The sequence below is a fragment of the Nomascus leucogenys genome, chromosome 6, assembly GCF_006542625.1.
Source record: "Nomascus leucogenys isolate Asia chromosome 6, Asia_NLE_v1, whole genome shotgun sequence".
In the NCBI taxonomy this organism is placed as follows: Eukaryota; Metazoa; Chordata; class Mammalia; order Primates; family Hylobatidae; genus Nomascus; species Nomascus leucogenys.
In genome coordinates, this window is record NC_044386.1 from 108,617,569 (window position 1) to 108,642,411 (window position 24,843).

Below are 24,843 nucleotides of genomic sequence, written 5' to 3' on the forward strand. Positions count from 1 at the left end.
TTGCCCAAACCTAATTCAGTTTCATTTCCTTTTTAAAGTAACTTGTCCTTCCAAAACATTCCTCTTAGTTTTCACAGAGTAATTTTTTTTCTTTTTTTTTTTTTGGAAAGTCTCACTCTGCCGCCCAGCTGGAGTGCAGTGGCGCGATCTCGGCTCACTGCAGCCTCTGTCTCCCAGGTTCAAGCGATTCTCTTGCCTCAGACTCCTGAGTAGCTGGGACTACAGGCGCCCGCCACCACGCCCAGCTTATTTTTTGTATTTTTAGTAGAGACGAGGTTTTACCATGTTGCCCAGGCTGGTCTCAAACTCCTGAGCTCAGGCAATCTGCCTACCTCGGCCTCCCAAAGTGCTAGGATTACAGGCATGAGCCACCACGCACAGCCAGAATAATTTTCTTTTCTCCCTCATAATTTAATCTGTATATTATTTAATCAAATTACATAATTACAGTACTAGTTTACTGGCATAAAGAGATCTGGAAACATCACAACTGACCTTTGGTAAGCAAAATGACTCAAGTGTAAGTGAGCAATGGATGAGCAAACAGCCGCCCGTGTTAGTCCTGCTAGTCAGTTCAGACCTTGTCCACTGAATATGAAGTTGACCATGAAAGATGGCTAACATTTCTCTGATTGGAGACAGACGGGACTTGAGAAAGTTGGACACTGCCAAGCATGGGTGTGGGAGCAAGCAGTCAAGAATCAATACTGACCTCATGTACCTAAAGAACTGGAGATACAGTCAGGGCACAAAGAAGGGTTCTGTTAAACAACAGAAGTTGGCTGATGGGCTGACCTTGAGGATGCCTGCAGAAATCTAGGTAAATACCTGAGAGAACACTGACAGATAAAGTCACAAACCAACACAGGGAGGCTGGTAGGGAAAGAAAATCTGAGACGTGAGTCATGTAAATGGCATTCGAAACCACAGGAACAGAAAGAAAGAGGCTAAGTCTTCGAGAGGCCTAAACCCAGCTTCGCACAGTGTGCACTGAACAAATATGAATTATCAAGTAATAATAATTCAACTTTCTACTCAGCAAGCATAGGAAATAATGACACTAGCAAAATTCATTTAGAAGTGTTTATTAACAGAGTTTAAACAAAAGTGCCACTGATTTTTCAGTACTTGGCAAATCCAATGGTAATTTAACCTAAAAATAATTACAACCAGGATGAGTTTCATCTGACATAAAGATTAGGATAACCCCAATAAACCAACAGGATATCTTGATATAAGGGGAAGGCAATAGAGAAAATGCTTCGGGTGATAAATCTGAAATCTTAAAAGGTAAAATGAGACATAGATACTGATGTTTTCCAAGATCAAGATACATACATTTATGACCACATTTTAGTGAGTGAAAGTTGGTGTTTTTAGCTCTGTCCTATTTAAATTTTTCTCTTGGAACCCCTGAAAATAGTCAAGAGTAGGAATGAGTACTGTAGTCAAAATGTCAATTCCTCTAAAGACAATTTAACCTGTTATCGAGTCTCTCCACTCTCCCCCAACACCTCTGGACATCTGTGTCTCTTTATTTTTTTTTTTCTTGAGACATGGTCTCACTCTGTTGCCCAGGATGGAATACAGTGGCACAATCTCAGCTCATTGCAACCTCCACCTCCCAGATTCAAGCGATCCTACAGCCTCAACCTCCCCAGTAGCTGGGACTACAGGCCACATGCCACCACACCTGGCTAATTGTTTTTTCTTTTTTTTTTTTTCTTGAGACAGAGTCTCGCTCTGTGGCCCAGGCTGGAGTGCAGTGGTGCGATCTCGGCTCACTGCAACATCCGCCTCCTAGGTTCAAGCGATTCTCCTGCCTCAGCCTCCCGAGTAGCTGGGACTACAGGCGCGTGCCACCACACCCGGCTAATTTTTTGTATTTTTAGTAGAGACAGGGTTTCACTGTGTTAGCCAGGATGGTCTTGATCTCCTGACCTCATGATCCGCCCGCCTCAGCCTCCCAAAGCGCTGGGATTACAGGTGTGAGCGACCGCGCCCAGCACACCTGGCTAATTTTTGTATTTTTTAGTAGAAATGGGGTTTCACCATGTTGGCCAGGCTGGTCTCAAACTCCTGACCTCAGGTGATCTGCCCACCTCAGCCTCCCAAAGTGCTGGGATTACAGGTGTGAGCCACCTCGCCTGGCCTCATTTTTTCTTTTCTAGGATGCTATCACTTCATCCTCCATCCCTTGAAGGTACTTGCTTCTATAACTGGACGTACTTACTGTCTGCAACACAAAGTTAACCTCTGCAGACAAAAGTAGATTAAGACCAGGCATAGCAGCTCATGCCTGTAATCCCAGCATTTTGGGAGGCCTAGGAGGGAGCATTGCTTGAGCCCAGGAGTGCAAGACCTGGGCAACATAGTGAGACCTCTGTCTCTCTAAAAAAAAAAAACGTTTAAAAACTAGCTGGGCATAGTGGCACAAGCCTGTAGTTCCAGCTACTCGGTAGGCTGAGGTAAGAGCATCACTTGAGCCTGGAAGTCAAGACTGCAGTGATTGCACCATTGCACTCCAGCCTGGGAGACAGAGCGAAACCCTGTTACAAAAAAAAAAAAGTAGATTAAAATGATTCTGCTAGTTTCATATCAGAATTGAATCTAAGAAGAAAAATAAAAGTGTTTCTTCAAGGATACAGATGTGCCTCAGGAACCTAGCTCTAGAACTACTAGGGGTGGGGACAAGTCAGTTGCAACAACCCTCCGGAAGTACAGAGGATACCATGCTCTTCAAGGGTTCCATCCCTGGTTGTTTCTCACTGAAATCAAAGAAAGTTCTGAATCTAATCCCATGTCAACAGAGATCACTTAAAAACAGACTGATCTGGTACCTGAAGATAATAAACAAGAAGGCATAAGCAAGGTATTTAAATTACCTTTTACTCTAGTAAAAACACAGTCTCCAAACCTTAAATTGGTCATGTTCCAAAAGTTTAAGTATTTAAATTTACAATGCATTTTTCTATAAAGGTAATAAGTAAGATTTTCAAGGCTAGCAGCTCATGAAAGCAGACTTAAATCCATAAAGCTACCCAAAATGTGGTACCAGAGAGCACCCCTGCCGCTACACTTAATATGAACGATACTGTTTCTATAATAAAATGCAGTTCTGTATTGGGATGGCAGGATCCCATCTAACAGAAAATTTCACAGGCAGAGAGGATAAGTAAAATCTTTTGAGACACTAGCAGCACATTAATGCACGCCATATCCCAAGCTTAATCGAATCCATAGAAACCTGTAATCTAGATCAATCCCTCTCCAGGTCCCTTGCATTGGAGGGCAAATGCCTGTTGTGCCACAAAAGACAGAGGCTCACACTCCCACTGTGGAGTCTTTCTCAAAATAACTGTGTTATACACAGAAGACAAAAACACTAATCAAATATAAAAGAGCACGGTCACAGTGCTTGTATTAAAACATGAGGATGCCAATACTCCAACACTCAAGTTTTGAAAAAGAATTGTTAATCACTGACAAGACATCTAGTCTACTATATAAAAAGCTGAGTGCTGATAGCTTTTTCTTTTTTTTTGATACGGAGTCTCGCTCTGTCGCCCAGGCTGGAGTGCAGTGGCGTGATCTTGGCTCACTGCAGGCTCCGCCTCCCGGGTTCACGCCATTCTCCTGCCTCAGCCTCCGGAGTAGCTGGGACTACAGGTGCCCACCACCACGCCTGGCTAATTTTTTGTATTTTTTAGTAGAGACGGGATTTCACCGTGTTAGCCAGGATGGTCTCGATCTCCTGACCTCGTGATCCGCCTGCCTTGGCCTCCCAGGCTGATAGCTTTTTCTACTCCTTCATGGCACAGCTGGTTTCATTAATTCCTAGGAAAGGGCTTCAGAAAATAAGTAGGGAAGAGATTGTTGAGAGATGGGAAATGCAACATTTTCTTGTCTATACTTGAGGGCATGGTGGCTATTAATGAGCCAAAGGGTAACGACGCTCTGAGGTGACTCAGCACTGACGGGAAGAGAAAATCATCTGAGAGCCATCTTGGCCCAGAGTCAGACTCTAGTTCCCATATTATACATTTTAGAAAGAAATGAAAAGAAGAAGAAATCTTTATGAGTAGTATTGAGGGCCTGGTACATATGCCTTTTTCTCTCTTACTCGTACTTTCATTCTAAAGTCCAATGTTTTATCGGTGTTTTAAGACAAGCAAAGGACTGACTATCCTCATTCCCTTACATCTCTTTTACCTAAAAATGAACATATGGTAATTAGACTCAATGACTGTTGGCTGGATGTCTATGTAGGTGTAACTACAGTGAACAACATGGAGCACATTAACAAGTACCAGGCATACTTGACTTCACTGAAAAGTTGACTTCTAGCTAGGGAGACAAAACGATATGCATGAAAGAGTCAGACATTAAATCACCATCAAATCATTTTAACAGAAAGCTTCAAAAGTATATTACACACTCCCATGACATCTAAAAAAGAATATTCTAAATGTAATTGGGCTTTTTTGGGGGGGAGTGCTTTTTTTTGCAGCTCATTGTTAACATCTAAGTAATGAATTGTATCTTTTTTTTTCTTTAGACGGAGTCTCACTTTGTCGCTCAGGCTGGAGTGCAGTGGCACGATCTCGGCTTACTGCAACCTCTGCCTCCCAGGTTCAAGCGATTCTCTTGCCTCAGATTCCTGGGTAGCTGGAACTACAAGCACCTGCCACCACGCCCGGCTAATTTTTTGTATTTTTAGTGGAGACGGGGGTTTCACTGTGTTAGCCAGGATGGTCTTGATCTCCTGACCTAGTGATCTGCCTGCCTTGGCCTCCCAAAGTGCTGGGATTACAGGCATGAGCCACTGCGCCCAGCCTATGAATTGTACTTTTTTAAAAAAATTATTATACTTTTAAGTTCTGGGGTAGATGTGCAGAACATGCAGGTTTTTACATAGCTATACATGTGCCATGGTGGTTTGTTGCACCCATCAACTGGTCATCTACATTAGGTATTTCTCCTAATGCTACCTTTCTCCTATCCCCCTATCCCCCGACAGGTGCTGGTGTGTAATGGTCCCCCTCCCTGTGCCCATGTGTTCTCATTGTTCAACTGCCATTTATGAGTGAAAACATGTCGTGTTTGGTTTTCTGTTCTTGTGTTAGTTTGCTGAGAATGGTGGTTTCCAGCTTCATCCATGTCCCTGCAAAGGACATGAACTCATCCTTTTTTATGGCTGCATAGTATTTCATGGTAAATTGTATTTTAATGCTAAGATTCCTTCAGGAACTCTCAGGCACATAGAGCTGTCTGGTCCTAAGCAGCTCTGAAGAAAGCAAGCCAAGAAAGCAACTTTGCTTTGTAAAGTTCTGTTTTTCCCTTTCACCTGCTCTTAGTGTCTTCTGAATCACTTTTATGAACTGTCTGATCTTCAGACTGGACATTTCCATAGTTTTCTCTAGATGTCTTCTTGTCATAAAATTCTACAAGACATTCAATCCCTAGCCATTGATTTCTTTCTCTCTTTCACTCACATGATCATACATTGTTTCAATGGGCAATGAATGAATCCAGTGGAGCCTTGTCTTACACATCAGATGAAGTGGCTGGCTGGTTTAGGGGCCACAGAGATTGAAAATTTGTTTTAAGCATTAGAATCACTCTAAGCACTCTAAGATACCCATGAGCACAGGCACATGAGAGCAGAGGCAAAGAAGAGCAGATTCAAAGCTTCCATGTCACACTCATTCCGGACATACACTAATTAAGTAGAATTGAGGGCAGATTCATCCTGTATTTAGAATTTTTCGTTTCCTTTTTGTTTTTGGACAAATGGATAGAGTTGAACAAGTTAAATGTTTCAGTGAGCCCACTGTACCTACCACATAAAAGGCAGTGTGTTAGGTTCAAGGCATTCACTGATTTTTCTTTTCTTTTTTTTGAGACAGGGTCTTGCTCTGTCACTATCACTCAAGCTGCAGAGCAGAGGCGTGATCATGGCTCACTGCAGCCATGGCCTCCCAGGCTCAAGTGATCCCACCTCAGCCTCCAGAGTAGCTGGGACCACAGACCTGCATCACCATGCCCAGCTAATTTTTGTATTTTTTGTAGAGACAAGGTTTCACCATGTTGCCCAGGCTGATCTCAAACTCCTGGGCTCAAGCAGTCCTTCTGCTTCAACCTCCCAGAGTGCTGGGATTACAGCACCTGGCCGATTTTTCACTAAAAGAACATAATCTCTAACAATGTCTATTTTCAAATATGTTTAACATCACAGAATGTTAAGAGCTGGAAGAAGGAAATGAAGATAAGATGTGGACCCTGTCCTTAAAGAGTTTAGCGTCAAGTAAGAAAGATTAAACATGTACAGAATTAACTATAATAAAAGGAAGTCTGTGATAAATACCATGACCCAAGTACAAAGTGCTATGTTATTTCAGAGAAGGGTGGCCTTAAAACTAACTGGCAATTGGAGGAAAAGGCATCCAGGCAGAGGGAATGGCAAATTACCTAGCAACTCATTCATTATTCTTCATGCTCTACTAATTCATCTTCTTTTTTTTTTTTTTTTTGAGACAGAGTCTCGCTCTGTTGCCCAGGCTGGAGTGCAGTGGTATGATCTCAGCTCACTGCAACCTCCGCCTCCTGGGTTCAAGCAATTCTCCTGCCTCAGCCTCCTGAGTAACTAAGATTACAGGCATGTGCCACCACGCCTGGCTAATTTCTCTATTTTTAGTAGAGATGGGGTTTCACTATGTTGGCCAGGCTGATCTTGAACTCCTGACCTTGTGATCTGCCCAACTCGGCCTCCCAAAGTGCTGGGATTACAGGAATGAGCCACCGCGCCCAACTCATCTTCTTTTTTAATTAATAAAAGGATCACTCACTCACTGGCTTCATGTTTTATGATCTTTGAATACATATAGTTGACTGCAGTAAAGTGTACTCACTATATATTATTACTTCCTTTTTAAAAAAACCAATTCCTATTTGAGTCAGGGTTCTCTGTGAATCATTTTTTTTTTTTAATGTTCTAGCAGGACTTTTTCTTTCTAACCCAGTGTTTCATCCTCCTTTGGCTACTACCTGTTTGCACTGCTCATCCCAAATGCCAAGCACAGTGCTAAGTACAGAAAAAGATCCAGACCTTGTCCTTTTGAATTTCATCCTTCCTTGGTTGCTTATCTGCTAACAAAACATGACACAAACACATTTCCCCACATTTAGGATGTCAAAGCAGGCGAGAATACTACAGGCAGCATTGCAGAGTGTAGAGGGAGCGGGTCCACAATCAGAGTCCAGGATCTGAATCTGGCTCTATCACTTACCAGCTGTGTGACCTTAGAGAAACTGAGGCTTCCTACCAATAAACCTCAGTTTCTTCATCTGTAAAATGGGGAGAACCAGAGTTCTTAGCTGCCAGGCTTATTCTAAAAATTAAAAAAGATGATGTAGGAAATAAATGAGACACTGTATATAAAGCACTTAGCTATCTATGACGTGCCTGGTTCTTAGTAAGTACTCGGATGTTGGTTAATTTGGTAGTTAGAATCAAAGTCATCTTGACCAACCTCTTTCCCAGTGCAGGATTCTGTTCTTTGGCTCCTGCAACAGTATAGATCCTTCACTCTGGTGACAGATCCTTCGCCTCCATGAAGAGTACTCACTACTGTTTCCAAGCTGCTCAGTGGGCTGTTGAGCAGCAACAACTGTCAGAGAGTTTTTAACTGTACTGAGCTACAACAAGCATCAAATAATTTCCACCCCCGATTCTACCTGTGTCCTCTGGAGCAACAGAGAATAAGTCCCTGCCCTCTACCCTGGGATTCTATCACTCTGCCTAAGGCAACCACATAGGCAGGCAGATAAGTGAAGCACAATTTGGCCGTAAAACAAAAAAAGAAAAAAAGTCCAAATGCCATGCCTAGATCCCATAAAACTGTTTCTAAGGAGACCATCTCCATCCCCACAGTTCCCTCTCCTTCTAAATCACTGCCCATGGAACAGCCCTGCGCCCCACACCACCTGCTCACCCTTTACATGCTGGATCAAAGACTTCCAAAGCTGTAACATCCCTAAACACAAGTTACAAAAATAGTTCAGTATCACTGGAGCATAAAGTTCAAAGCAAGAGGTGAGGCTAGAGAGGCAGGCTGGGCATGCTCATGGAGGTCTTTGTACATAAGAAGGGGCTGCAGCTTCACCCTTTTGGCAGTGGTCCCCAACTTTAAAACAAAATTCATGAAAATTCACTTAAATAACACACTTCCCTCAATCACTCAGTGTCACTGAACTATCATAAGGTTTTGAGGAAGGTGGTGGAGGGGAGTGAGGCATGTCCTTCTCCTCCTTAAGAATCACTGCAGCTGGGGGTATACATCAGCAAGGGAGTTAGTAAAAAATACATTTTTAAATATATCATTAGGAAGGTGTGTAAAGGATAGTCTTAAAGCACAATATAGGAGGCAGAGAGACTAGTAGGAAAAAAGTAAAAATAAAGACAAATTCACCATTTATTGAACTAAGCAATTATTCACTAATTCCAATCCTCAAATAATTGAATGGTGGATATTACTGTATTATATCAAATCTAAGACTTCACTGATTGTAAAACATACTATTTTATGTGCTACTAAAAAAGAAAAATGACATACCATTGATTATAAGAAAAATCTTGATTTGAGATGTTAAAATTATAAATAGTACCTAAAAAGTGAGTCTAAGAATCAGTGAAATGTGATATCATCCCTGTTTTACAACTGAAGAAAATTGAGGCACAAAGAGGTCTTTAAGAGGGTTGCATCAATTACACAGTTAGAATCTGGTAGAGTCAGAAGCCCACAAAGGCACTTCATGCAGAATCCTACTCGAGGAACACAGGGTTCCTAGTTCCTCCTGAGTGCACCCAGAGGTTATCTCCCAAGGGAGCAAAGGCAAAGTGAAAAGTGAGCCCACCCTGAAACTAGTCAGTATGCACGTCATAACCTTCAAAGGCAAGGTCTAATTAGAATCTGGTTTTAAAAAATGGGCCTTGGCTGGGTGCAGTGGCTCACGCCTGTAATCCTAGCACTTTGGGAGGCCGAGGCAGGTGGATCACTAGAGGTCAGGAATTCGAGACCAGGTTGGCCAACATGGCGAAACCCTGTCTCTACTAAAAAATACAAAAATTAGGGCCAGGCGCGGTGGCTCACGCCTGTAATCCCAGCACTTTGGGAGGCCAAAGTGGGCAGATCATGAGGTCAGAAGTTCAAGACCGGCCTGGCCAAGATGGTGCAAACCCATCTCTACTAAAAAAATACAAAAAATTAGCTGGGCATGGTGGCGTGCACCTGTAATCCAAGCTACTCAGAAGGCTGAGGCAGGAGAATTGCTTGAACCCAGGAGGCAGAGGTTGCAGTGAGCCGAGATCGCGCCACCGCACTCCAGCCTGGATGACAGAGTGAGACTCCATCTCAAAAAAAAAAAAATTAACCAGGCGTGGTGGTGCGCACCTGTAGTCCCAGCTACTCAGGAGGCTGAGGCATGAGAATTGCTTAAATCCGGGAGGCAGAGGTTACAGTGAGCCAAGATTGAGCCACTGCACTCCAGCCTGGGCAACAGAGGAAGACTTCTGTCTCAAAATTAAAAAAAAAAAAAAAAAAAAAAAAAAAAAAAAAGGACCTCTAACTGTGCTAATTAGATAATATACCTGAAAAGTATGCCTTGAAAATAAAAAAAAAACAGGCTGGGTAAAATGGCTCATGCCTGTAATTCCAACACTTTGGGAAGCTGAGATGGGCGGATCACTTGAGCCCAGGAGTCCAAGACCAGCCTGGGCAACACGGAGAAACCTTATTTCTACAAAAATTAAAAAAATTACCCAGGCATGGTGGTGCATGCCTGTAGTCCCAGCTATTTGGAAGGCTGAAGTGGAAGAGGCTCTGAGAAGCAGAGGTTGCATTGAGCTGAGATCGTGCCATTGCACTATATGCTGGGCAACAGACCAAGACCCTGTCTCAAAAAAAAGAAAAGAAGGCCAGGCGTGGTGGCTCATGTCTGTAATCCTTGCACTTTGGGAGGCTGAGGCGGGTGATCACTTGAGGTCAGGAGTTTGAGACTAGCCTGGACAACATGGTGAAACCCTGTCTCTACTAAAAATACAAAAATTAGCTGGAAATCACTTGAACCAGGAGGCGGAGGTTGCAGTGAGCCAAGATCATGCCACTGCACTCCAGCCTGGGCAACAGAGTGAGACTCTGTCTAAAAAAAAAAAAAAGAAAAGAAAAAGAAACCCACAAAATTGGGACACATCTTTATTTCACATCAACTCTGACTGTCCTGTATTGTTTGGATAACCAACAAAGTATTACATACTGACACTATTCCAAAGGCGTTTACAATCTACTAGAAACAATTAGAATTAAAAACATGAGAGCATGAGCAAGAAGACAAACAGTTTGGAGAACTACAATACCGAAGTTCAGAGAAAGCTTCATCAAAGGTAAAAACTGGGCTGGGGCTGGGCACGGTGGAATAGAAACGGGGTTTCACCATGTTGGTCAGGCTGGTCTTGAACTCCTGACCTCAAGTGATCCATCCACCTCGGCCTCCCAAAGTGCTGGGATTACAGGTGTGAGCCACCACGCCTAGCTTATGAGCTTCTTACAGGTAGAAAATTTGACTTTTATATCTTTGTATCTCTATACAATTATTTATTTAGCACAGTGTCTTTTTCCTAGTGAATGCTTAATAAATGGTTGTTTGGTAATCAGAGAAAAGACAAAAACACTCTCAACAGACATCAGTACTTCATCAAGGTTAGAGAGCCAAGGTAAAGACAAATGATTTGCAGAAAGCCTCTAAGGAGGGAAGTACTTGCCTCCCACATATAAAAACTATTTATTCTGTTAAGAAATTTTATTTTAAGTCATCTTAAATTCATTTGGGAAGTAAAGAAGATATAAATACCAAATAATCAGAGAAACTGAAAAGCAGCTATGTGGGATACCTTTCCTAAGATTCAACCATGTTTCCTTCTGATTAGAGCACTCCTCTATTTTTCTGTTACTAAAATTTCTAGCTTCCCTTCTACAAAGTGATAATAAATCAAATGTCAGCTTTTCCTCTAAGAAAATACATGAAAAAACCATGGTCGTCATTGGTAATATTCAACTAGTTCAGGTTCTCCTCCCTCTTGGGCACATAATAGGATAATTTCCCCATCCCTTGGGTGGGAGCATGTGACTTATTTTGATCACTGAAATGTGAGTGTACGTGGATGTGTCACTTCAAGAGCTGGCACACACACATGCCCAGGTAGAAGCATATGTTGAGGAGATTTCCATCAGCCTGGACCTCAGAGGAACTACAGTGAGCAAAGACACCACAATAGCCACATAGCACGAGTGAAAAATAAACCTTGTTGTCGTAAGCCATTGGGATTTTGGAGTAATGCATTACCTAGCCTACCTTGATTGATACAAAAACCAAGCCTGGAAAAGGGTTCTTAGGAATCAAGAAATTCTGCTTTGCAGGGTGTGGTGGCTCACACCTGTAATCCCAGCACTTTGGGAGGCTGAGGCAGGCGGATCACCTGAGGTTGGGAGTTTGAGACCAGCCTGACCAACACAGAGAAACTCCATCTCTACTAAAAAAAAAAAATACAAAACTAGCTGGGTGTGGTGGCGCATGCCTATAATCCCAGCTACGCAGGAGGATGAGGCAGGAGAATTGCTTGAAACCAGGAGGTGGAGGTTGCAGTGAGCCGAGATCGCATCATTGCACTCCAACCTGGGCAACAAGAGTGAAACTCCGTCTCAAAAAAAAAAAAAAAAGAAAGAAAGAAACTCTGCTTCTTATCTTAGAGTAGGCCAATCCTCTTCTGCAATATAAGAAATAATAGCAAGAACAGTAAAATTGAATCTCAATTCCAGCCTTTCAGGGTGCCTATAAATCAGCAACCAAAGCAAAATACAATTTGTTTTATCTGCAACATATCCAAGTAATACCATGGGTAATAAGCTTTGCTTACTGACTACAACCTTGACAAACACTAGGTTTTACTGAAAATGGCTGGATATCAAATGAATATCTCTAAAGGTCAAATTGTGCTGTTTTGTGTACACTGTTATTCTACTAACCAGTAATAAGGAATGACTAACACACCAAACTTGAAGCAGCAGGTAATCAATGAGATTGTGCACTGAGGCAGTCCAAAGTTCAAGTAAGGAAAGTGAGTGTATACATGGCAGCAGATATTAAGTATAGTCTGGAACAATCTTTGCTTTTGTTTTTCTTTTCTTTTCTTTTTCTTTTTTACTTAAAGAGATGGGGTCTCACTTATTGCTCAGGCTGTTCTCAAACTCCTGGGCTCAAGCAATCCTCTCGCCTCAGCCGCCCAAAGTGCTGGGAATTACAGTCGTGAGCCTCCACAACCAGCCCAGTGTTCTTTCTTTTCTCTTTTCTTTTCTTTCTTTCTTTTCTCTTTCTTTCTTACCTTCTTTCCTTCCTTCTTTCTTTCCCTCCTTCCTTCCTTTTCTCTTTTCTTTTTTTCTTTCTTTCTTTCCTTTCCTTTGTTTCCTTTGTTTCCTTTCTTTCTCTTTCTTTCTTTCCTTTCTTCTTTTCTTTCCTTCCTTGCTTTCCTTCCTTCTTTCCTTTTGTTCCTTCCTTCCTTTCCTTTCTTTCTTTTTTTTTTTTTTTTGAGATGGAGTCCTGCTCTGTCACCCAGGCTGGTGTGCAGTGGCGTGAACTCGGCTCACTGCAACCTCCACTTCCCAGGTTCAAGCCATTCTCCTGCCTCACGAGTAGCTGGGATTAAAGGTGCACGCCGCCACATCTGGGTAATTTTTGTATTTTTAGTAGAGACGGAGTTTCACCATGTTGGCCAGGCTGGTCTCGAACTCCTGACCTCAGGTGATCTTGACCTCCCAAAGTGCTAGGATTACAGGCGTGAGTCACCATGCCCGGCCCTTCTTTCTTTTTTTTCTAAACAAATTACATGGATTTTAGAAATTTAAGAAATCATTATTGCTGATCTCTTTTTTTGTTTGTTTGTTTGAGATGGAGTCTCGCTCTGTCACTCAGGCTGGAGTGCAGTGGCGCGATCTCGGCTCACTGCAAGCTCCGCCTCCCAGGTTCATGCCATTCTTCTGCCTCAGCCTCCAGAATAGCTGGGACTACAGGCACCTGCCACCACGCCCAGCTAATTTTTTGTATTTTTTAGTAGAGACGGGGTTTCCCCATGTTAGCCAGGTTGGTCTCGATCTCCTGACCTCGTGATCTATCCACCTTGGCCTCCCAAAGTGCTGGGATTACAGGCATGAGCCATCATGACCAGCCGATCTCTGTCTTTATGTTACCCTGAGGGAATAAGATTTTGGCCTCTGAAAAAAATATTCTACAGCCAACACTAAGAATTGAAGATAACATACAGAAAGCACAGTAGTCCCCCCTTACCTGCCTAGGATATGTCCTAAGACTCCCAGTGGATGCGATATTGTTTCCTATACACACATACCTAAGATAAAGTCTAATTAGTAAATTAGGCACAGTAAGAGATTAACAACGATAATAATAAAAACAATTATGACAATATGCCAGCATCATTACTCTTGCACTTTGGGGCCATTATGAAGTAAACTGAAGGTTACCTGAACACAAGCACTGCGACACCGTGACAGTCAAGATGGCTACTAAGTAAGCAATGGGCAGCTAGTGTACATAGCATGGATACAATGGATGAGGGGATGATTCCCATCCTGGAGCAGGACAGAGCAACATTTCATCATGCTGCTCAGAATGGCATGCAATTTAAAACGTATTATTTCTAGAATTTGCCATTTAATAATTTTTGGACCATGGTTGACTGTGCATAACTGGAATTACAGAAAGTGAAACTGCACATAAAACTGTCTGTATTAACCATGCTTTAACTCTGCCCTACAACTGGCCTTTCTGTATGTAAGATAATAAATTTCCTTATTACTTAAGCCAAAAAAAAAAAATTCTACCACAAAATTCTTACCTATCAAGCATCAGTAAAGAAGGGCTTTATAGATGCAATGGAACACAAGGCTGGTCTCAGCTCTCTTCTCTCTTAGGCACATCCAGATAGAGAAATAGAGGCAGCCAGGGATAGTCAGGTATGTTAACTCATACCTTTTACAAGAACTAAAACTCAAACAGAATATCTTATTCTTCTAGACCAAATAGCTCCTCTTTCATCATCAAAAACACAAACTGTATGTCCCTCACTTGTCTCTCTATTTCTGGAGACCTGCAGTCAGGACACCTGCTTCAACATCATAGGGTGTGGCAGGTATTCATGAGCTTTGTTATCACAAGCTCTGTTCACAGAAGGGACATCTGGCAAACAAAACCCAATATTACTGTCTATGATACTTTCATCTTAGTGCTCACGAGTTAATTTTGAACCCTCAGCATTTTTCCATTTCAGCAGCCTATGCTTAGCAGAGATTTAAAATTCCATACTATGAGGTTTTCTTGGGTTCAGCACCATTCAGAAGCATATGTTTCAATTCTCTTGAGAGGGTCCACTGCAAATTGAAATCTATTTTAAAAAAAAATAAAGCGCTGGATAAATTCCCTTGACACAGCCATTGAATTGTGACTCTGATGACCAAATCTTGAAAGCCCAATTGAATTCTAAATCCAGCTTTGCTATTAGATACTGGTAGATCAGAATGTTAGGTCACCCACAGTTTTCTTTGAACAAAATTCAATTTACCATAATTAACACCAACACCCAGCTCAGTCATGATGTTGAGCTATGTTTAAGAATTTCTGAAAGCAAAAGGGAACCAAGTGCCCTAGGCTCTAAATGGCACAGCCAGGAGGGCTGATGGCTACCACAGAGACTATGAAATCAGACCCTACCCCAGCCTCCAACAGTTTAAATCATGAGCAACCTTATGAGACTAGAGTCCTGGGAACTCTTTAGTGACACTCACCTGAAGACTACCCCAGTCAGTAAAAGGTACCACACTAGATTCAGTGAGGAATACAAAGATAAGGCAGTCTAATCAAGCAGGGAAAACATAGGAAGGTATATAAATTAAGGTCACAGAAGGATAAAAATAATACTATACCTGGTTCAAAGAGATCACAATAGGCTAAACCATGAGGGCAAGCTTTAGGGTGGTAGGATTTGACCTGCACTTGAATGACAGGCAGTATTTAGTACATGAAAAGGCAATTCAGGCAGAGAGTTGAGGCAGGAATTACAAAATAAGTAAGAGTGGTCTACTGTGGCTGGAGCAGAAAGTGTCTGGCAAGTAGTTATGGAAGTAAAGCCAAGATAGGATGGGGACAAATTGTGGAGAGCCTTGAATGTGTCTGCCCAAGGAGTCAAGGCTAGTCTAAGAAGTACATTAGAAAAACTAATTTCAGTATGTGGGATCAACAAGAAGGAAGAGAGAATAAGGTTAGAAAACCTGCCAGAAACAATCAAGAGACATGATAACTAAAGACAATGTTTGACTCATAACTGAAACTGGGATTTAAAAAAAGATCTAAAGGACATTTCTGGGACAATTGGGAAACTTAAATATGAACTATATATTGGAAAACAGTATTTATTAATGTTAAATTTCCCAACTATGTTAATTGTGTTGTGCATCATTAGAGAATTACATACAATGTATTATGTAAGAATATCCTTGTTCTTAGGAGATATTTATTGACATATTTAGGGATGAAAAGTTATGATGTCTGCAACTAATTCTCAAAATCGTTCAGGAAAAAAGTATATACGTATATAGAGATAAAAGCAAGTATGCCAAATGTTAATAGTTGGTGAATCTAAGAACAAGATATAAAGACGGACATTACAGAAAAAAGCCACAGGTTTAGTGATTGACTGGATCTTGGGAGCGAGGAAGAGGGAGAAAAGGTTTTGAATGTAGATGACAGAGGATGGTAGTAACACTCCTGGAAAAGGGAAGCTGCAGGGAGAAATGGTTTTCAGAAGACATATGCTGAAGCTGGCTCTGGATAAGTGGCAAGAAGAAATTTAGATGTGAGAATGACATTAAGGAGAAATGCCTTCAGGCTGTTGGAAATACGGGAATAGGACTCAAGCCATACATCAAGACTAGAATTACCAATTTGGGAATTACCTACATAGATAATAGTTTGAGCATGAAAAATGTTTTTTTTAATACCCAAGTTTTGCTTCAAGACCTAGAACATGAAAAATGGATGAGATTTATGCTAGAAATATGAGAGGAAGAAGAGAGAGGTGAGAGATGACTGACAACATAACTTCTTGATAGAGTGGGGAAAGAATAGGAAAAAAATCAGGAGGGTTCTATATGACAGAAAGAAAGGTGGAAAAAGATTAAGAGAGTGCTCCACTGAAGGGTTAACAGTATCAGATACCTCAGAAACAATAAAGAAGGTGATGACTAGGAAACGGCCACAGGATTTGAAAATTAGGAAATCATCAGTGAATTTTGGGTAGGAGTGCAAACCAGGCTATGGGACTCTAGAAAGAGAACAGAGAAAGTAGAATTAAAGACTGGGCGTAAATCACCCACTAATTCAAGTTCACCTTGCATGAGAACAATGGAAATGGAACTACAGTTAGGGAGGCAATAGAGCCATGGGAAGGGCTGTATTCGCTCCGAGACCAGGGCATTCTGTGTAGACACAGAAGAACAAACACTAAGGACACCTTAGAGACCAGTGCAAGAAGTGACATTATGGTGTGTGTCGGGGAGAGACAGAAAGAGAACTTGGCTCTAGAAATGGAATGAAATGAACCCTCCTTTAACACAGGAAGAAAAGGAGAGAGAGGAGGTGAAAAAGAGAGAAGCAGCGATAAAAAGAGTATACAAAAACAACTTAGGAGGTTAAACAAGAAATCACAAGACTAGGAATAAACAACTTGTCAGAGCCGAGGAATTCAGTCGTATCTGGTCTTTACACAAGCCTACTACTCCGGCCGCATCTGCTTAAGGTGATGGGACATCTATCCATGACTATCTAATGAAGATCTTAAAGACCTAGTAACTGATGAGAGTTTCTGACCTCAAGGTGAAGAGATTCTTTAGTTAAAAAGAACAGAGTTCAAGGTGATGTTCCTATTGTCTTAGGACAAGGCTTTTGCCTATCTTAGTAAAAAGATCACTTTTTATTATCAACAGAAGAAGCTATACTTGAATTAGCAACTGCTCTCTATGAGGGCAAAGATAAGCTTGAAACCCTATGAAAAGGAAGCCACCTATTGGAAGCCTCAGACATTCTAAAGCTGAATAGGGTAGGATTCTGATTCCTTGCATCACTCGTTTTCAAAAATCTCAGGAGACATGAACAGTTATTTCCTAATACCGCATGAACAACAAAAATACACAGTTTCATAAATTGTAAAAGAAATTTGCAGTGGCAGCAAAATACTTTATGGAACTTATCTGAAGATAAGACATATGAGGAAGAACATTTTTATGGCCTTTTATTTCCTTCTAAAAGCCACGTCCAATAAAACGGCTGGAACTGGAATTACTTTACTGCTTTAGCAGGCATCCTTACAGATGTTTACAAAGCAGTATTAGAATGATGATGCAAAAAAATCATGATTACCTCAGGAACTGGAAAAAAAGCTTTTGATAAATTTTAACATCCTTTTATGATTAAAAATCCTTAGTAGGAAGAGAAAGGAAGAAACATCCTTAACCTGATAATCTTTACCAAAAAAACCTATAGCAAATACTCTACTTCATGGTGACAGGATGAAAGCTTCCCTTTGAAACGAGGAATCAGAGCAGATGCCCACTGTCACTACTTCTATTCAATACAACTTCTACCAACACATTCTTTTTTTTTTTTGAGACGGAGTCTCGCTCTGTCACCCAGGTTGGAGTGCAGTGGTGTGATCTCAGCTGCCGGGTTCAAGTGATTCTCCTACCTCAGCCTCTCAAGTAGCTGGGACTACAGGCACACCACCACGCCCAGCTAATTTTTGTATTTTTAGTAGAGACAAGGTTTCAGCATGTTGTCCAGGCTGTTCTCAAACTCCTGACCTAAGTTGATCCGCTCGCCTCGGCCTCCCAAAGTGCTGGGATTATAGGCATTAGCCACTGTGCCCGGCCCTTACAAATACATTTTTAAAACACAGGCAGACAACCTCACAGAAGAAAGAACAAACACCCTGAATAAACATTTCACTAGAGAGGACCTCCTAATAGCCAATAAACAAGAAAAGATGCTCATCTTCATGAGAAATGCAATTAGAATGACAATGAAATGCCAGTACATACCTACTAGCTCGATAAAAATTAAGTTCTATATCCGTCAGTCAGGACAGGCTTGGTTAAGCCACAGTAACAATTTTAACATTTCATGGCTTAAAGTAATGAGTTTATTTCTCTCATACTATGCACACATCCACTGTGGGTCCACTTGGTGGCACTGCTCTACCTCATCCTCAGTTAGGAACCCAGGCCCTGGGAGGCTGTGTGTCCATGCTTCCACAAATAGAATATATATATATATATAGTCCATTATTATATATATACATATATTCCATTATTTTATATATATATATATATATATATATATATATATATTCCATTATTATATATATTAGCACTGGCGCCTAAGTTTTGCCTAGAAGTGACACATGGCACTTCCACTCACACTTCGTTGGCTAAAGCAAGTCACATGGCTACACCTAACTTCAGGAAGGCATATTAGTATAATTTTACCATGTGTCCTGAAGGGGAAAGAACTGTAAATATTTAGTTAACAGTTCTAATGATTACCACACTGAGAATATAAACCTTTGGTGAGCATACAGAGCACGGGGAACACTCACCCCCCATTGGTAGAAGTATAAATGGATACAATCACTCTGGAAAGTTTGGCATTATCTAACAAAGTGGCAGATACTATGGCCTACAGTCCAGAGGCCTTGAGCCTCAGACTTCTTTTGCCAGTGCTGCAGGCCTGCTGGTGCTTTTGTGCTTCCCCTGTTTCTTCCTTCTAGAGGCCTCACCTATGACCCAGGAATTGCACTGTTAAGAGAAATAGATGTTTCAAGAAAATGTGCAAAAATGTACAATAGCATCCATTTTCAAGAATATTCATGACAACATATTTCATAAAAGCTCCAAACTCAAAACAATCTAATTCCATCAGTCGTAGAATGGATAATTCATATAATGAAATCCTATGCAGCAATGAAATTAAACTACCTAAGGCTACATGTAACAAAATGGGTGATTCTTACAAATAACACAGAGCAAAGAAGGTAAAACACAAAACAACAAATGTTGACTTACAAAGTTAACCTTGGAGGCTGGGCGCGGTGGCTCACTCATGCCTGTAATTCCAGCACTTTGGGAGACTAAGGTGGGTGGATCACCTGAGGTCAGGAGTTGGAGACCAGCCTGACAGATATGGTGAAACCCTGTCTCTACTAAAAATACAAAAATTAGCCGGGCATGGTGGCAGGCACCTGTAGTCCCAGCTACTCAGGAGGCTGAGACAGGAAAATCACTTGAACACAGGAGGCAGAGGTTGCAGTGAGCCAAGATCACACAACTGCACTCCAGCCTGGGCAACACAGTGAGACTCCATCTCAAAAAAAAAAAAAAGTCACCATGGAGGTATACTCCAGGTTGCCTAGACAATGAACTAGCTTAGACTAGGGGGTTGGGAGGCTACCCCTTCTCCCAGTGAGAGGGGCTGCACCCGAGCACAACTTCCCACAGGACCTGCAGCTGTCTTCTCCAGGTGTGTATTATCCCACAGGTCCCTAAGTTTCCAGGTGTTGGGCAGCTGGCATTCCCAGACAACTTCCTTTTTTTTTTTTTTGAGATGGAGTTTTGCTCTTGTTGCCCAGGCTGAAGTGCAATGGCATGATCTCGGCTCCCTGCAACCTCTGCCTCCTGGGTTCAAGTGATTCTCCTGTCTCAGCCTCCTGAGTAGCTGGAATTACAGGCATGCGCCACCACGCCCGGCTAATTTTGCATTTTTAGTAGAGATGGGGTTTCTCCATGTTGGTCAGGCTGGTCTCGAACTCCCGACCTCAGGCCTCCCAAAGTGCTGCGATTACAGGCGTCAGCCACCGCGCCCAGCCCCCAGACAACACCTATAAGCAGCTGGCACACAAATACAGATTTCGTGGTGTCTAAGCATTCTGCCTACCTCTCCACTAGCAAAGCTACTCTCATAGGTGCCTGACAAAAAAGACAGCATTGGAGGAGGGGGGTGATGGGAGTCATTCCAGCAGAGACACCTCAATACACCTCTCCATGGGCTCTTCTCTTGCTTTGAAAACTCCCCCTTTCCTAGTAAAATCTATCCCTGAATCTACACCTGAGATGTTAAGAAATTCATCTGCAGCCTGGTGAGCAACAGGTGGCATCTTCAAAGAACCCACTTTGCACACCAGGTGGTAACTTTGAAAGTAACACCTTGTATTTAACAATTTGGTTTTTTTTTTTTTTTTTTTTTTTTTGAGACACAGTCTTGCTCAGTCGCCCAGGCTGGAGTGCAGTGGCGCGACCTCAGCTCACTGCAACCTCCGCTTCCCGGGTTCAAGCGATTCTCCTGAATAGCTGAGATTACAGGCGTGCACCATCATGCCTGGCTAATTTTTGTACTTTTAGTAGAGACAAGGTTTTGCCATGTTGGCCAGGCTGGTCTTAAACTCCTGACCTGAAGTGATCTGCCCACCTTAGCCTCCCAAAGTGCTGGGATTACAGATGTGAGCCACGAGGCCCGGCCTGTATTTAACAATATTATTTTAAAATCATAACAGTAAGGCCTGTAGAAGGCACCTCTCCATTCCCCCTATATTTTCAAGTCTCTTTAATACTTGAAAGGGACTCTAGTCCCTCTAGTACAAAAGGGAACTAGATTTGAGCTATGGCTCTCCTTGACAGAAGTTGCAAAATAGCAGATCTTTAACATATGAAAACTACAAAACAACTCTAAGTGCTTGCAAAGAAAGGGTGCTAAGAGATCGCTGAGGTTTTCAAAAAGTATACAATCCTTTCATATGAAAGGGAGGGTGACCCAAAAGCATCAGTAAATACTGGAAGCCCCGTGAGGTTGTCAGGGAGTCCAAAGTTAAGTATCTAAAGAAGGAGAAGGGTTCCATGATGTTCCTGCACTAGGATGCTGATACAGTCACAGAGCCATGTCAGATGGTGAGAGACAAAACTTTACTCCATTCTAATGTCATCCAAACTCAAGAATGCATTCACTACATTAGCCTGTAAAGTGGGGATCTGCTAACCTCAACAGAGTCAACTAAGACTGAAGACCCTACTGAAAAACAAAAAGAAGTCCTTTAGACAGCAATGCTAGCAATAATGGATCTAAAAACTCTTACTTCATCATGATGAAAAGGTTAATAAAGGATCATGGCTTAGCAATGAGCAGCAGTCTCCTAAAAAATCATCTCTCTCCAAGGGCCAGGGATCATAATGACAACAATCAGTTGAAGAAAAACCAGGACCAAGCAAACCAAAGACGCACCAGTAAAGTGCACAGGGGTCAGCATGTGATAAGTTGAATAAAATAAACATGGCAATTCCTATCCCCTTGCCGGCTATCGCCCAAGTTTAATTTGGCATATGAGGACATAGGCCATGTCACAGTTATGCTAGCAAAACAAATCTGAGAACACCTACCAGGGGCCATTTTAATTCTGCCTCTGATAGTCTGCCTTCCTACAGAATATCACCTGACCTTGAATTACATTACAGATCTCTTAGTCACTATATTACTCTTTAGGAAAGATATAAATTTTATTATCTAAGTCAAAGCCCCTGCGTCATGATTATTCCAAAGTTTCATTGTCACTGGCCTATGACTAGGAAACTAATTTTATAATCAACATAAAACAATTTATCTCACCTTTTGGCCAAGTAGCCAGTGACATCATTCTCCTATATCAAGAAGTCAGTCTGTGAACAGATGAACCATGATATAGGCCTAGTAATAATCTTATGCATGTTAAAACTGCTAGTAGATCTTAGCAAAAACAAAACAAAACCCAAACTATTAAACCTATTAAATAAAACAGGTTCTAGGACTATCTTAAGAGTAAAAAAAAACAAGAAACAATATGAAGATGTAGAGGTGGCTAGAGATGCCCAAGGCTCTTGGTTTTCTAGTAACCCTAGTTTGGAAGAGAATTGCAAGAGAATGTACCTTATCCATATGGAAGATCAAATCCAATTCACACACATTTTCGAAACACTTATCCAGAGTTTCCACAAAAACCTAGAAAACAAGGAGAAATAGATAAAGAAGAGAAATAGGAACATATTCACAGCTTTATCAGTGTCACATCTGAAAGTAAAAGGGGCTGTCACAATACTATTTACTTTATGATACATCTCAAAAAAAAAAAAAAACACACACACACCTACCTTTTGTCTCCAGCATTAGCTGATCACCCTACTTATCTCGATTTAGAGGGAATAATCTAGGACAGGAAAACCTTGTTTTCAGCATAGCAACACAAACAGCAGACATATGTGGCTCTTTCTCCCTTTATAAGATGCTAATTTATGGTGGGGCATGGTGGCTCATACTTACAATCTCAGCACTTTGAGAGGCCAAGGCAGGCGGATCACTTGAGACCAAGAGTTCTAGACCAGCCTGGCTAACAAGACGAAAACCCATCTCTACTAAAAATACAAAAATCATCTGGGTATGGTGGCATGAGCCTGTTGTAGTCCCAGCTACTTGGGAGGCTGAGGCACGAGAATAGCTTGAACGAGAATCGCTTGAGGTGGAAGTTGCAGTAAGCAGAGATCGTACCACTGCACTCCAGCCTGAGCGACAGAGTGACAGTCTCTCAAAAAAAAAAAAAAAAAGACAAAAGTTACATAAAAGAATAACAAATTAAAAAAACCAACTACTTACAATACTATGTCCTCAATGAATACATGTACAAAAAATTTTTCATTATTACAGGGTTAACATAGTTGTGTTTTAATTTCAGCTAACATTAACTTCAAAACATCTTCCTTTTTAAATTTTTTTGGTCAGTTATTTAGCCTACAAAACACCTTCCTATGAATAAATTTAACTGACGTGTTTACAACTTGAAATTTTTTTTAAAAACCATGAGCTTACTTCTCTATAGAACCTTTTAACTTTTAATAAAACATAACAGAAAAGTGTACAAACGACAAGGGCACAGTTTAATGAATTTTCAGAATGAATACACCATGTAACTACAACCTAGGTATCTGTCCATAACTGTTTAATTTCTCTCAGACAATGACCTCATTTAAACAATCTCATTGTCAGCAGTGTCATGAATTGTTCAGCACTGCGTGAAAATGGGTCTTACTTGAGGCCAGCAAGTGACGGAGACCAGGCACACCATTCCACTGTAGCACAAGATGGGTGCTTGTAGGCAAACCACCCTGCAGCGGCTGCTGGGGAGACAGACCCACTTGCCATGAGGAACCAATGCACACTATTGGAGCTGATCCTGCTCTGTCTCTTCTCTACGTAAGTAAAGCTTTATCCAGTGTTTGCACTTTTTCCTTGCCAACTCTGATACCAAGATGCAACGGGCAAAAGCATTTAGATTCCTTTCTTGAGACTGGTACACTGTATTCTGCCAGATACCAACCGCTTTGGAAAACTATTTGACATTATGTATGCATGCTCTATGATCTAGTTAATTCTACTCCCAGATAACATATCTAACAGATATATACATGTATGCCAAAAACCACATATAATAATTTCGTATTAGTGCTATTCATAAATCTTTACATTTTTAACAGTGCCAGAATATTTCACTATAAGGACACATGGTTAAATGGGTCTATTTCTCAATCACTATGCTGGGTACTTGGTAAGCCCTTATAATCCTGCAGTTCAAGTCCTTCAGTTCTGGGAAATGTTATCGAATTATTTTGTTAAGAATTCCCTCCTTTCCACATTCCTAATCAATCTTTTTGGAGCTGCTTATATTCAAGTATTGGACCTCTGTCTGTCTTCTTCTTCTTTTTTTTTTTTTTTTTTTTTGAGACAAAGTCTCGCTCTGTCATCCAGGCTGGAGTGCAGTGCCATGATCTTGGCTCACTGCAGCCTCTGCCTCCTGGGTTCAAGCAATTCTCCTGCCTCAGCCTCCCGAGTAGCTGGGATTACAGGTGTGCACCACCATGCCTGGCTAATTTTTGTATTTTTATTAGAGACGAGGTTTCACCATGTTGGCCAGGCTGATCTCGAACTCATGACCTCAAGTGATCCCCCTGTCTCGCCTACCAAAGTGCTGGGGTTACAGGCATGAGCCACTGTGCCCGGTTTCTGTCTTATTTTCTTATCTTTTCTCTCCCATTTTCCATCTCTGCCCATTCTGAGACAATTGCTTAACTTGATTTTCTAATACTTCAATTGAAGTGGGTTTTTGTTTGTTTCCATTTCCTCTCATTATTTCTAAGAGACCATTTTGTTCATTTTGTGTGAGCAACAAGGTTGTGAGTGTTTTTGTTTAGCACCCATTTATGTTTGTCTTATTTTATTTCTCTGTGGCTTTTTTTTTTTTTTTGAGACAAGGTCTCACTCTGTCACCCAGGCTGGAGTGCTGTGGTGTGATCTCAGAACACTGCAGCCTCAGCCTCCTGGGTTCAGGTGATTCTCCTGCCTCAGCCTCCTGAGTAGCTGCAGGTATGTGCCACCATGCCTGGCTAATTTTTGTATTTTTAGTAGAGACACGGTTTCACCATGTTGACCACGTTGGTCTCAAATTCCTGGCCTCAAGTGATCCACCCACCTTGGCCTCCCAAAGTGCTGGGATTACAGGTGTGAGCCACTGCGTCCCGCCTTGAGCTCTTTCTATTATGCTGATTCTCAATGTCCAATCCGACTCAGGTTTTAAGAAAGTATTCAAAAATTATCTCCGAG

The 24,843-nt window shown here is 41.6% G+C and overlaps 1 protein-coding gene across 1 annotated transcript in view; it reads right to left on the reverse strand.

Annotated features, from left to right (window-relative positions):
• The window catches only part of AP3S2 (adaptor related protein complex 3 subunit sigma 2), a 43,769-nt gene that overhangs the window by 11,070 nt on the left and 7,856 nt on the right, over window positions 1–24,843 (reverse strand). The window contains exon 4 of the mRNA XM_030815013.1: window positions 22,123–22,194. Within this exon, the coding sequence (XP_030670873.1) occupies window positions 22,123–22,194 (72 nt within the window). The remainder of the gene's footprint in view (window positions 1–22,122; window positions 22,195–24,843) is intronic.